At 43.4% G+C, this 12,551-nt stretch overlaps 1 protein-coding gene across 6 annotated transcripts in view; it reads left to right on the top strand.

The window, feature by feature from the left end:
• CROCC2 (ciliary rootlet coiled-coil, rootletin family member 2) overlaps nucleotides 1–12,551 on the top strand; it is a 140,858-nt gene that overhangs the window by 122,055 nt on the left and 6,252 nt on the right. For 5 of the 6 annotated variants that reach the window (XM_053304337.1, XM_053304338.1, XM_053304339.1 and 2 more), the window contains 2 exons: nucleotides 756–1,196; nucleotides 2,279–2,428. In XM_053304337.1, coding sequence (XP_053160312.1) covers nucleotides 756–1,196; nucleotides 2,279–2,428 — 591 coding nt within the window. The remainder of the gene's footprint in view (nucleotides 1–755; nucleotides 1,197–2,278; nucleotides 2,429–12,551) is intronic. The other variant, XM_053304340.1, reaches the window with a different exon arrangement.

The following is a 12,551-nucleotide window of genomic DNA, read 5'->3' as shown; positions in this document are numbered from 1 at the left end:
TGCCTATTGGACAACGCCCATGATGCCTTTGCAGACAAAAAACACACTGGCTGACATGATATACTGACAATGCCTGACTTGTCTTTTTAATTTCAGTGGGACAACTTTGAGTAATCTTCTTCATCATGTCAGCCACTACCCACACTTGTGTAATTTCAGATCTTGTTGCTTGTGTTGCTGTTGTTGTTATGACTCTTAGTGCATTCTTGATTATTCTCCAAGGGCGGATCCAAATGACAATCTCCCATGCAATGAATGAGCATTCATTCATTGCATGCTGGGGAGTGTAGCTAAAGCTTCCTCCAGCACAGGCATCCCTGCTGGGATTAGACACATAGTGAAAGTTCTTTCCATGAGTGAGCCATCTGGAAGTGCCATGGTACAAAATCAGTACTGCTTTCTACCTGTCTCTTCCCTCCTTTCATTTCACTACTACTCCCACAACTACGAATATTTATATACCGCTCTTCACACTTATCTCTGAATCGCAGAGATTATCTCAGTGCGCTTATCTCTGAATCCTTTACTGAGGAGCACACATAGACACAGACAGCTTGTTTCTGCTCAGTGTCAGAACCAAGAGCACTGCCAAGGTCTCTAGCCAAGTAGTCTTCCTGGCTCTGGGATGTTTGCAGTAAGGCTACGGTGGCATCGAGGGAAAGGGGGTTTCCCCCGCCCCTTCCTTATGAGAGAGTGAGCGAGCAATGGGCCAAATTAAAGCAGTATCCTGTATTCAGACTCTGCTTTCATTCTAGGAGAAAATCAGTAAACTGAAAACCAGGGAGGCCAAGCTTGAGACAGAGAAGTGGAAGCTGAAGGAAATCCTGGAGGCAGCAGAGAGCAGGGCCACCAAGCTGGAGATGAGTGGCAGGGCTGTGGAAGGAGAGCTACAGCGTGCCCAGCTCAGCCTGACTGAACGGGATGCAGAGATCCAGACTTTGCAGAAGCAGATCGAAGTGCTTCACTGCCAGCTGGGAGACAAGGAGGGCCAATCTGCACTTTTGCAGCAGGAGCTAGACCACCTGACCCACTCTCTGGCCAGGACAGAGGGCACTGAAAGCCACCTGAAAGACCGGGTGCAGAGCCTGTCCCAAGCACTGTCTGATGCTACTGCCGGCTCCTCCTCCCTCCAGGAGAACATCTCACAGCTACAGAAGGCCCTGACAGCAGCTGAGCAGGACCGTCGGCTGCTCCAGGTAGTAAATATCAGCTGCTCCAATTGTTCAGCCACTGCCTATTTGTACATGTGATCAAAAGGCAGCATCTTTCTGTCCTGAGCTAAACAATACGTGCACTGCTGCAAATAGTGTTATGCAGACCAGTCCCATTTCACGATCTGTAGTTTTAGATCCAACACCAGTGCTGAGCACCCACCTGCTGCTTTCATTAGCCACCAGTTGTACCTACCATATTTTCTTGTGTTACTGCAAATCACACATACTGGGGGCATGTGGGGTAGATCCAGATACCACATGTCAACAAAACTGGAGGCACTGCTGGATCTTGCCACAGTTGTCCACATGCAATGAACACTGTTTTACATTGCACAGATGTGCAATATTTAGAGTAACATAGGCATGCGCATTGTGACTCTCCTTGACCGGGAGAGCATACGCCGATATTTTCTTCGACTTGGATCCACTGAAGTTTCCATAGGCGATATTATTTTGCACAAAGTCCTACCACCACCACCACACACACAAATACACCTTCCCCAAGAAGCACTGAATATTGAAAACTAATTGAGAAACCTGAGCTTTTCCTAGTTTGAAAGCTCTGTGGACAATAGGAATAGCCATAGTGGTCTGCAAGAGTCCCTTATAAGAAAGCTGTGGTTAAAACCATTGGATTGAAGTGACTGATCTCAGCATCCAGATTCACTCAGTATTTACAGTGACTGGCATTAGCTCTCCAGTGCTTCAGACAGGGGTCCTTCCCAGACCTACCTAGAGGTGCCAGTGATTGGAACTTGGACCTATAGCCCCTTTCCAGAATCACTTAAATGCATGACAAATTATTCAACATTCTGGTCAGCCAGCATGAATGGTTAGTCTGTGTTTTGCTGGGTGGTAACAAGCCCTTTCCTCTCTAGGAACCCATAGAAAATTCTAAAACCTAGACAGGTCCTACATTGACAACAGAGTGTCAAAGGGAATTATTGATTTGCTATGTCTTGTGAAAGTGGCCAGTAGATCTTACAGCAAAGACTGTTAAGGTGCCGATCGCTACTCAACTTTGAGGTGGCTTTGGATCACTCTGTTTCTCTCTCCTTGGTTAGGATCGCTTGGACTCCATGCGGCAGACATTGTCAGACAGCAAAAGGCAGAACCACAGCTTGACGGACACAGTCCATTTGCTGCAGGATCAACTGAGTGAGATGGAGCTGCGATGTAGAAATCTGGAAGGGCAAATTGAACATTACCAAGAGGTGAGTAATGATGGGACAGGCAGATGAAGCAAGGGATGATAGTCCTGTGGTTATAGGATCAACCTTGAGTGGGACTCCACCTCAAACTTGTGGTGGTGAGTGCTATGTTGACAGTGGCAGGTCAAGTGTCACATGCACCTATTGGACAGTGCTGATTACTGCACTGTCAATGAGTAGTAAAGCTTCTCCTGCATCCCCTTGCCAGTTTGTAAACTTTTACAATACAGTTTTTACAAATTTATATTTTTTAGAGGCTGCTTCCTTGCTGTAACACTCAACTACAGGAGCACTCTATGAACACCTTTATTTATTTATTATTTATTTTGTTTATTACATTTATAAACCACCCCATCCAAAGGCTCTGGGCGGTGTACAACAAAAACAAATACCTGTAAGAATACCCACTTCCTATACAGCCATTCCTCACTATTTCATGACCTCTGACTTCCTTACTATCTGTCTATCTATCAAGTTATGTTTAATGCAGAGTCTCCTTGGACCCTGTGCACTCCACAACATCTCTCAGCCCAGCTGCAGCGGCATCTCCTGCCTGACAGCCAGACAGCTAGCCACACATCTTTTCGGGTTCTGATCTGTGTCTGCCAAGCAGGAGAGGAGTCTTCTCTCACTTGTTCTGCTTCCAAATGTTAGTGCAGTTCCTTTTTTTAGAAGCAAGACTGTCTTATTCCTGGAGGAAGAGAATTGGCAGAAGACTTCCGGTCTCACTATCAAACTCTCCCGTCTCTGAACTCCATCCATCACTCTGTTTCCAAAATCATCCACCTTTTTCATTTTGCTGACCATATCATGCCTTTCCGTAAATCCTTTCCTATCCATTCTCTGATGCAGGACAAGCAACTTGTCCTTACCTTCAAAGCTGCCATGGCCTAGCCCCTCACTAACTCTCAGCTCTCATATCCAAATACACTCCTGTCGTGACCTTTGCTCCTCCAGCTTTGTCACCTTCAGCTGTTTAAAGATCTTCTGCTCTCTCAGACAACTCCACCCCATCTCCCTCGCTGCCACTTATGCCTGGAACTCCATCCCAAATCACATGCATGAATGACGCCTCCTCTCTCACTTTCTTAAAATCCCTTCTTAAAATCCACTCTTTCTGGGAATTCTTAGTCTTCTTCTCTACTGTAATTAAACTTAAGTATGTGTTATTGAAACAACTGCAATTATTTCCTTGTTAATCCCTGCCTCAACTAGATTGCAAGGCCCTTGGAGCAGGGACCTCATTCTTTTAAAACACCATGTGCACTATTAGCCCCATAAGAATAAATAAATTATTGTTTCACCTGGGAAGCCGCATTTTTATTTTTATTTTGCCTTTTCCTTCATTTAGGAAAGCAAAGCTTGAATAATCACAGTGCTAGGTTTTTTACCCCTCGCTGTTCCTATATGAGAGTTTCTGTGCTCTTTTCTAGACGTGTCCACCGTTATATAAAGCTAGCAAATTGATAGTTATTCTTACAAGGCTATATGGATAAGGCTTTGGCATCATTTCAAATGACAGGTGTAATGGTGTGTATAAGTAGAAAGGACATCTGTATTTGTCTGCACTTGCAGACAAATAGTTTATATGTGAAAAATAGTGTTATGAACACGTTTCCCAATTTCTCCCTACATCATATTCATTAGCACTATAGCAAATCTTGACAGAAGTTATAGAATAATACTGAAGAAGTGTGAAAAATGAGAAAGATGGCGCTGCTCATTCTTACATCTTTGTATCCATGTGCGGATGTGCATGCTAAAGGAACTCTTCATCTATAGGCATCAACAGATGGAAATCAAATAGTACAATTGCATGCATTCCCTTTAGGCTATATGTGTATGCTGGTGATATGCTTTTTTGGTGTATAGCATAAGATGCCAAGCTCTAAGGGGTGAGTAAGTAACTTTATGAAATATGAAAAAATAACAGGAGATCATACTCAAGTCCTTTCAGGCACAAAGCTTCAGTCCCTTTCTGTGAGTAACTTTTGCATGTGTTAATCCAAAAATTCCCCAGCATGCATACATACATACATACGATTAGTGCTCTCACACTGTTTGAATGCAGTCCAAAAAATGCATTCTGAAATCTTCATTAAAATAACATCCCCCACCTCTCTCTCTCACACACACCCATCTTGTATGCATGAACATCCCCAGGCTACCTGCTTTCTTCTCCTATTCAGAGAAGCAACTAACACACAGCTCCAAGGCACTGGTTCAAGTTCACAGAAATAATTTGTCACACATGTGTTTGGTATCAGCAGGGGCACTCATGGATCAGCCTAATTAGCTCTAGTGATGGGGAAGCAAAATCCAAACCATGTGGCAGATCCTTCTCCTAAACTTAATACAAGCCTCTTCAAGCTGACCTTTGTCCCTTCCATATACACCCCACCAAAAAGCGATATGTAAAAGTTTCCATAACATTAGTCAGCCCTTGTCCCTTTATCTTATTCTGCCAACAAACTTGCAGTGTTTGCTGCTTTTTGTGTGTTTTGTTTTGATTGCCTCAGTTTCCAGCCTGCTCCATTGAACTGGAATTTCCTTCAGGAATAACCCCAAGAGATTGAGAACAGTCAGAGGTCTTGACTATCAACTCATGGACAAGTTAAGATTCTGACTATACCCTACTATACCCTACTATATAAGTAGGGAATAAGTCCTTCTGAAACTAGGGGAACATAGGAAGCTGCTGAAAGTAATCATCTCTTACTGCATAGGAGATGGCAATGGTGAACCCTTCCTGTATTCTACCGAAGACAACCACAGAGCTCTGTGGTCACCAGGAGTCAACGCCGACTCAACGGCACACTTTAAGAACATAAGAACAGCCCTGCTGGATCAGGCCCGAGGCCCATCTAGTCCAGCATCCTGTTTCGCACAGTGGCCCACCAGATGCCGCTGAAAGCCACAGGCAGGAGTTGAGGGCATGCCCTCTCTCCTGCTGTCACTCCCCTGCAACTGGTACTCAGAGGCATCCTGCCACTGAAGCTTGAGGTGGCCCACAGCCCTCCAACTGGTAGCCATTGATAGACCTCTCCTCCATGAAGTTATCCAAGCTCCTCTTAAAGCCATCCAGGTTGTTGGCTGTCACCACATCTTGTGGCAGAGAAGTCCACAAGTGGATTATGCGTTGTGTGAAAAAGTACTTCCATTTGTTGGTCCTATATTTCCCGGCAATCAATTACATGGGATGACCCCTGGTTCTAGTGTTATGTGAGAGAGAGAAGAATTTCTCTCTATCCACTTTCTCCACACCATGCATGATTTTATAGACCTCTATCATGTCTCCCTGCAGTCGTCTTTTTTCTAAACTAAACAGCCCCAGGTGTTGTAATCTTGCTTCATTGGGAAGGTGCTCTAGGCCCCTGATCTTCTTGGTTGCCCTCTTCTGCACCTTTTCCAGTTCTACAACGTCCTTTTTTAGATGTGGTGACCAGAATTATACGCAGTACTCCAGGTGTTGCCGCACCATAGTTTTGTAAAAGGGCATTATAACATTAACTGCTTTATTTTCAATCCCCTTCCTAATGATCCCTAGCATGGAATTGGCCTTTTTCACAGTTGCTGCACACTGAGTTGACACTTTCAACGAGCTGTCCACCACAACCCCAAGATCCCTCTCCTGGTCAGTCACTTTACCTTTACTTCTGGTCAGTCACTTTACCTTTACTTCTGAATAAGCATACATTGAATTCTGCTGCAATAAGCATTTGCCAGAATAAACAGGCTGCGTGGTTAGACCTAAGACTGGACAGCCAGACATTCTTCCATTGTAGTTCCATTTTTAATTCTCATTCACACTTTCAGTTTTCTGTGTCACATTTGCCTATATCTAAAAGGCCTTAACTGTCAAGATCTGCCAGACTAACAAACTGGGACTTGGAGTGAGTGGGAGGACTTCAAAACATCCCCACTCCAAAGTTGGAACTAGGCTTGAGCCCACAGACCTTGCCTGGGTACTTAAATGTTGTTCTTTTCAGCAGCTACTCTGCTACTGTTATCCGATTGGCTAGTCAGCCTACTCAATGGATAATTCATCTCCAAAGTGGGTGTTTTGGGTCCCTCCATAGCAGAGATGGCTCTCTGTGAGATGCCCACTACCTCAAGCAAAGCAGATGATTTTGGGCACCACCAAAGGACAGCAAATTGTTGGTTATTTTAATTTTATATTTTGCCACAGATGGAATGGGAGAATGACACATAGATTTTCTGCTCAGACACCAAAATGTTTCCCCAAGTTTTAAATAAAGATTCCCACCAGTGAGACTTCCTTTTGCTCATGCCTTTGTTTATCCTTTCATTTTGCTGTAACTTTAAAGTCAACCCTATCTCCCTTAGCCCCCTGAGTTGCATTGTCTAATAACAACTGCTGAGGTCCTAGTTCCCCCCAATCCAAAAGTGATTCATAGTATATGCTTTGGTAGTGCTTTGAACGAGCAAACTCTACCATATCTTCATCTACTTAATTTGGGAGCCTGTGTGGTAAGGTTATGCTAGGACACTACAGACACAAGATTTGAATAATGTCTCAACCATAGATATGTTCTGTGATCTTGGTCAAGTTACTATCTTTTTCCTCCTCAGTCCTCCCATATGTGCAATATAATGTTTCATATTTTAAGTAACACTGGCTGACAGACAAAATAAGGATGCACCAATGCAGCGAGAGAGCAGCCTAACAGTACTTCCCAACCAACTGCATCAGTACAGTGGATGCACTGCATCCTTCCCTTCCCCAGGAAGCTCTCTGTGCCGCCAATAAAATCTCTCTCTCTCTCTCCTGAGGGTTGCACAGCCCTCTGGGGCATATTTTCAGTGGCACAGAGGGCTTCCTGAAGAAGGGAAGGGAGTAAAAAATTGCTGCTTACCTTCTATACTGGTGCAATTAGATGGGAAGTTCTGTAAGGCTGTTCTCTTGCTGCACCAGTGCATCCTTACTCTGCCTATCAGCTACTGTTTGCCAGTCTTCTGTGTTTTCCTTCTGAAACACTTCCACATCTTGGGTGGAAGAGATGCTTGGACTCAAGGAAATACAGAGACAAACCAACAGTGGTTTATGGGTAGTGTCATTTATTTATTTATTTGTTTATTTTCATTATTCCATTGTAGTTCCAGCCCCTGGTGGCGCAGTGGTAAAACTGCTGCCCTGTAACCAGAAGGTTACAAGTTCGAACCTGACCAGGGGCTCAAGGTTGACTCAGCCTTCCATCCTTCCGAGGTCGGTAAAATGAGTACCCAGAATGTTGGGGGCAATATGCTAAATCATTGTAAACCGCTTAGAGAGCTCTGGCTATAAAGTGGTATATAAATGTAAGTGCTATTATTTTATTTTATTTTGCATACCGCCTGACTCCAAACACTCTAGACGGTTTACAAAAATAAACACAATAAAACAGAATAAAACCAGCTATTAAACAACAATTAAAATTTAAAGCATTCAAAGATTACTGCAATTAAAAATTTAAACAGCAATTAAAGATTTAAAACTTAAATTTAAAATTTAAATTTAAAGGTGATCTTTTATTTTTTAAGGGCCATCCTTTTGTCCAAAACTTTATTGTTGCACATATCCCACTTTCCCAAGTGGGGAGAAGTTCTAGGGGGCGGTGCTATCCAGTTTGGTTTCCTTCAGAGAGAGAGAGAGAGCGTGCACAGTGATGGCATTTTAGTAATATTTGATACATTTACAAGTAAAGCATAGATGGAGGTAAGCAGAATACATACCCCTATAAGGGAGCAATTTCACACATCAGATCCCAAAAGAGAAGCCCTGTACCCAATGCACTTTTAGCTCATAGCTCTCTGTCACAAACTGCTGCTTTTTCACACACACGCACACACACCTCTTACATCTCCTTGGATGGAAGGAAGGAGGTGAGACAGACAGGTCATCTTACCCAGATTCCAGTGGTTTTCCCCATTCCAAACATTCCAGAGAGATTAAAAAATCATTTTCTGACAATTAATTCCTATAAGGAGACATCCGTATTATTTTGCCAAATCCCTGACGCTTATCAGAAATATTTTAAGGTGAACCCATAGTGATCACTTATCCACAACATTCAGATAGCAAACCCACAACATTATGTTCTCATAATAAAACACGATTGCTAGAAATAAAATGTGATGAATTTTCCTTCTCTCACACATCACAAAACCAAAATATTCAGAAGCACTAAGGTAGAATACCCCACTGATCCTTGCAAATATCTGCATTGTCCTATATTATTAATTACATGTATATTCTGCCCTTTCTCCCGGGAGCCCAGGACTATGTACATGGTGGAAGGGCTTGAAAGTTGCTGCCCCTTCACTTTGGATTTCCCCACCCTCCCACCCCCAGTTCGGTCTGCCTCCTCCCTTTCAGCCTTTAAAACCTTACTGAAGAAATTTATTTTCCGCCAGGTGTTTGCCCTTTAATTTTTTGTTTGTTTGTTTGTTTTGTTTTTAAAATCTCGGATGAGATTTTACAATCTCATTACAACCTCAATCATTCATTACAATCTCTAAATAAATAAATAGATAGATAGATAGATAGATAAATGCTTCTTCCCTTCATTATTGTTGCAACAGTCCTAAGAAGTACATTGAAGAGATTGTGCCGTCGAGTCAGTGTCGACTCCTAGCGATCACATTCCACGTGATTTTCTTGGTAGAAGACCGGAGTGGTTTACCAGTGGCTCCTCCCATGCAGTATGAGGTGATGCCTTTCAGCACCTCCCTATATCGCTGCTGCCCAATATAGGTGACTACAAATGTATTTACTAGGCACAGTCTGGGAAGCACACTGGTGGGGATGTGAACGAACAGCCTCTTGCACTCTAGGCAAGCTGCTTCCCTGCTGCGCCACCACAGCTGATAGAAGTAAATCAGGCTGACAGAAAATAAGTGGTCCAAAGTCATCCAGTGAGCTTTATGATACACTTTATGGGGATTTAACCTAGGTATCCTCAGTCTTAGTCTGGCACTCTAGCCTCTATGTTGTTGTTATTACTACAATTACTACAATGAATAATTATATACCACTTTTCAACAAAACAATTCACAAAGTGGTTTACACAGAAAAAGGAATAAAATTGTTCCCTATCCCAAAAAGGCTCAGGTCTAAAAAGAAACAAAAGGTAGACAGCAGCAAGAATCACTGGACAGATGCTGTGCTGGGGTTGGATAGGCACTGTTGCTCTTCCCCTGCTAAATACAACAGAATCACCACTTTTAAAATTGCCTCTTTGCTCAGTTAGTGAAAGCTCTAACCTCTACACCACACTAATTCCCTCTATGGTGCCTTTAAACGGTCCACGTGTAAAATCTCTGTTCCAATTGTACTGCAATGCCCCAGCTGGTAGGATGTGCCCTTCCTAGCAGATGGAAGTTTCACTAGGAAGGGATAAAGGCTGTTCTTGCCAGGCCCCTCCAGAAGTGGTAGGAAGAGTCAGACTTGGCGTTTGCTAGAACTTATTTATTGTTCGTCTTCATGGATTTTTCTAGCTGCAGCATTGAAGAGGGTGACGAATGTGATATTTTTCTGTTATGGCAAAACAGCATTACAAGCATTTATCTCTGCAAGCATAAAACAGCCGTGTGTATAGTGCCCCTGAATTCCCCCATGCACAACCCCCTTTCCCTGAGCTGGAGGAAGGGGAGAAGCTAGTTAATGAGTTCCAGAAGATCAGCTGTAAATGGCCAGGGAGGGTAATTCATATCAAGCTCATAAAACCCTTTATTGAAGTCTCCAGAGGGGAAATCCGGATGTGGCCGTTTATTTATTCTGGATTTTCTCTCTCTCTCTCTCTCTTTTTCCCCTCCTTTTAAAACGTTTTCTTCTAGTATGTTTGCATAGAGTTTTAAAGGGACAGAATATCCTATCAACACAACTGATATTTTGGAGGCTTTCTTTCTTTGCACAATCCAGTGCCAGTATTCCTCCAGCACCATGGAACCTTGACTGACTTTCCCGCCCCAGACTATGGGAAACACCTAGATCAGGCAGCAGCAATATAGGAAGATGCTGAAAGGCATCATCTCAGACTGCATGGGAGGAGGCAATGGTAAACCCCTCCTGTATCCTACCAAAGACAACCACAGGGCTCTGTGGTCACCATGAGTTGACACCGACTCAACAGCACACTTTACCTTTAGGTCTAGAATGGCAGGATTTGCCACTCCTTCCCACAACCCAAAACCTTTTAAAGGCAAATGAGCCCTATTCATATCTAGTGATGCATGACGAGTAAGGCCAGTTTGTATGTTACCTACTCAATAACTACAGCTTGGAGAAGCCAGCCCATTACAAGGTATCTCAGGACTTGTCAGAGAACATAGAAATCTCCACAGAAAGATTTGCATGCCAAAAACTGCATGACATCAAGTTAATGGCTTCCACTCCTTTGTACTTAACTGGTGGCCTGTCTAGTCTGAACCTGAACCTGAACCTGAAGTGTATATCCTTTCTCAGCTACATACCACCAGCATCTGCCTTTGAATATGCCTTTCCTTTTCTGTTCCACCTTCCACCACCAAACAGAACAATTGCCCCCAGGGTATCTTAGAATCATAACATGATTGTGAACCGCCCTGAGACTTTGGTTTGGGGCAGTATATAAATGTATTAAATAATAAATAACAACATTGCAGGAGATCTTGCAGGCCATCTAGCTAAAGCATCCCCAAAAGCTGGCTGGACAGCCTCTGCTTGAAGACCTCCAGTGAGGGAAAACCTACCCACCCCCAGCTAATTGGTTGAATTGTCAGACTCCCCTTATCCTTAAGAAGGTTCTCCTAATGTTCAATGGAAATCTGTGCTCCTGAAACTTAAGAGGAGGACAAGGGGATATATCTTGCCCTCTGCATGTGTGTATTCCTTGTCCCTTCAGCAAATAATCTGTATCATACCTGTATTTACTTACCCATCTCTTTTTGACCACTATATGTTCAATCCTAGATTGATTGATTGACAGCTTTATCATTACAGTCGTAGAACCAACCAGATAGCCATCAACAGGTTAACAAAATTAAGACAAGATATATATACTGTGCTTCACTTTATAAATCTATGTACTTATCACAAAAATATTTGATCTAAATTAAAATGCTATGATCCTTAAAATCAGTTCAGTCTTATGCATGTTAACCTGAAAGCAAGCCTCCCTGAGTTCTGTGGGTGTTCCTTCCAGGTACACATGTACAGAATTGCAGCCTGAATGTGCCTTTTGTTGCTCCTGCTTAAAATGGCTCTCCTCTGTCTATCTTTTTCAGTCCAGATAACCACTCCGTGGGTTTATCCTCTCACCAAAAGCTGCCCCTGCCCCTTGATTTCTCATTGCCTATAGGCAGGTCGTCCTTAGAGAGCCCTAGTGGGGTGCAGGGCCCAGGACAAATCAGCCAGCGCAGAGGCCCCATCCAGCTAATATTAATGGTGGCAAGAAGTGCGCAGGGCCCCTCCGAAGAGCAGAACCCCCTAGGCAGTCACCCTGCTTACCCTACCCTAAGGACAGCCCTTCTGGTAGGGGAAGTCTCTTTTGCATTCTTTCACCTAACTGTGGCCTCCAGAGTGATTTCTTGCTATCTCCTCCTAAGAATCACATTTGTTTTCTATTTAATCCCCCCTTGTCCTCACTCTCTCTCATTTCTGGCTGCTCCTACAGCACTTTCCTGGGAAGCCATTCTTCCTGGAGAATAATTAGCTTTATCTGGGCCCAGTGTATTCTTCACGAACACCAAATCTGCAGTGTCAGAGAGATGAAATGGCAAAGCCAATTGTGACCACTAAGCACATGAGACAAGTTCACATGTTTCATATTGAAGATAACATTTTTTTAAGAGGAAGAAATAAACAAAACATGGGATGGTGCATGTGTGTTGGTGCTAGAGTTGACCCCTTGCTTGCTGGACTTTGTTAAAGATAAAGTGTGCCGTCAAGTCGGTGTCGACTCCTGGCGAACTCAGAGCCCTGTGGTTGTCTTTGGTAGAATGTTGTTAGCTGGTCCCAAAACTCACCTTCTGCTTATGATGAGTATCAGAAAAGTATAGTGGCCCCTTTAAGAGTGACACCCCAGTCTTTTCAAAACATTTGAAGGTCTTTCTGCCCTCTCTCATGAGGCCTGCAAGGTTTCTCCTA

Source organism: Hemicordylus capensis, chromosome 3, assembly GCF_027244095.1.
Source record: "Hemicordylus capensis ecotype Gifberg chromosome 3, rHemCap1.1.pri, whole genome shotgun sequence".
Taxonomy (NCBI): Eukaryota; Metazoa; Chordata; class Lepidosauria; order Squamata; family Cordylidae; genus Hemicordylus; species Hemicordylus capensis.
The sequence above is the reverse complement of the archived record's forward strand: the minus strand, read 5'-3'. Positions and strand labels throughout refer to the sequence as shown.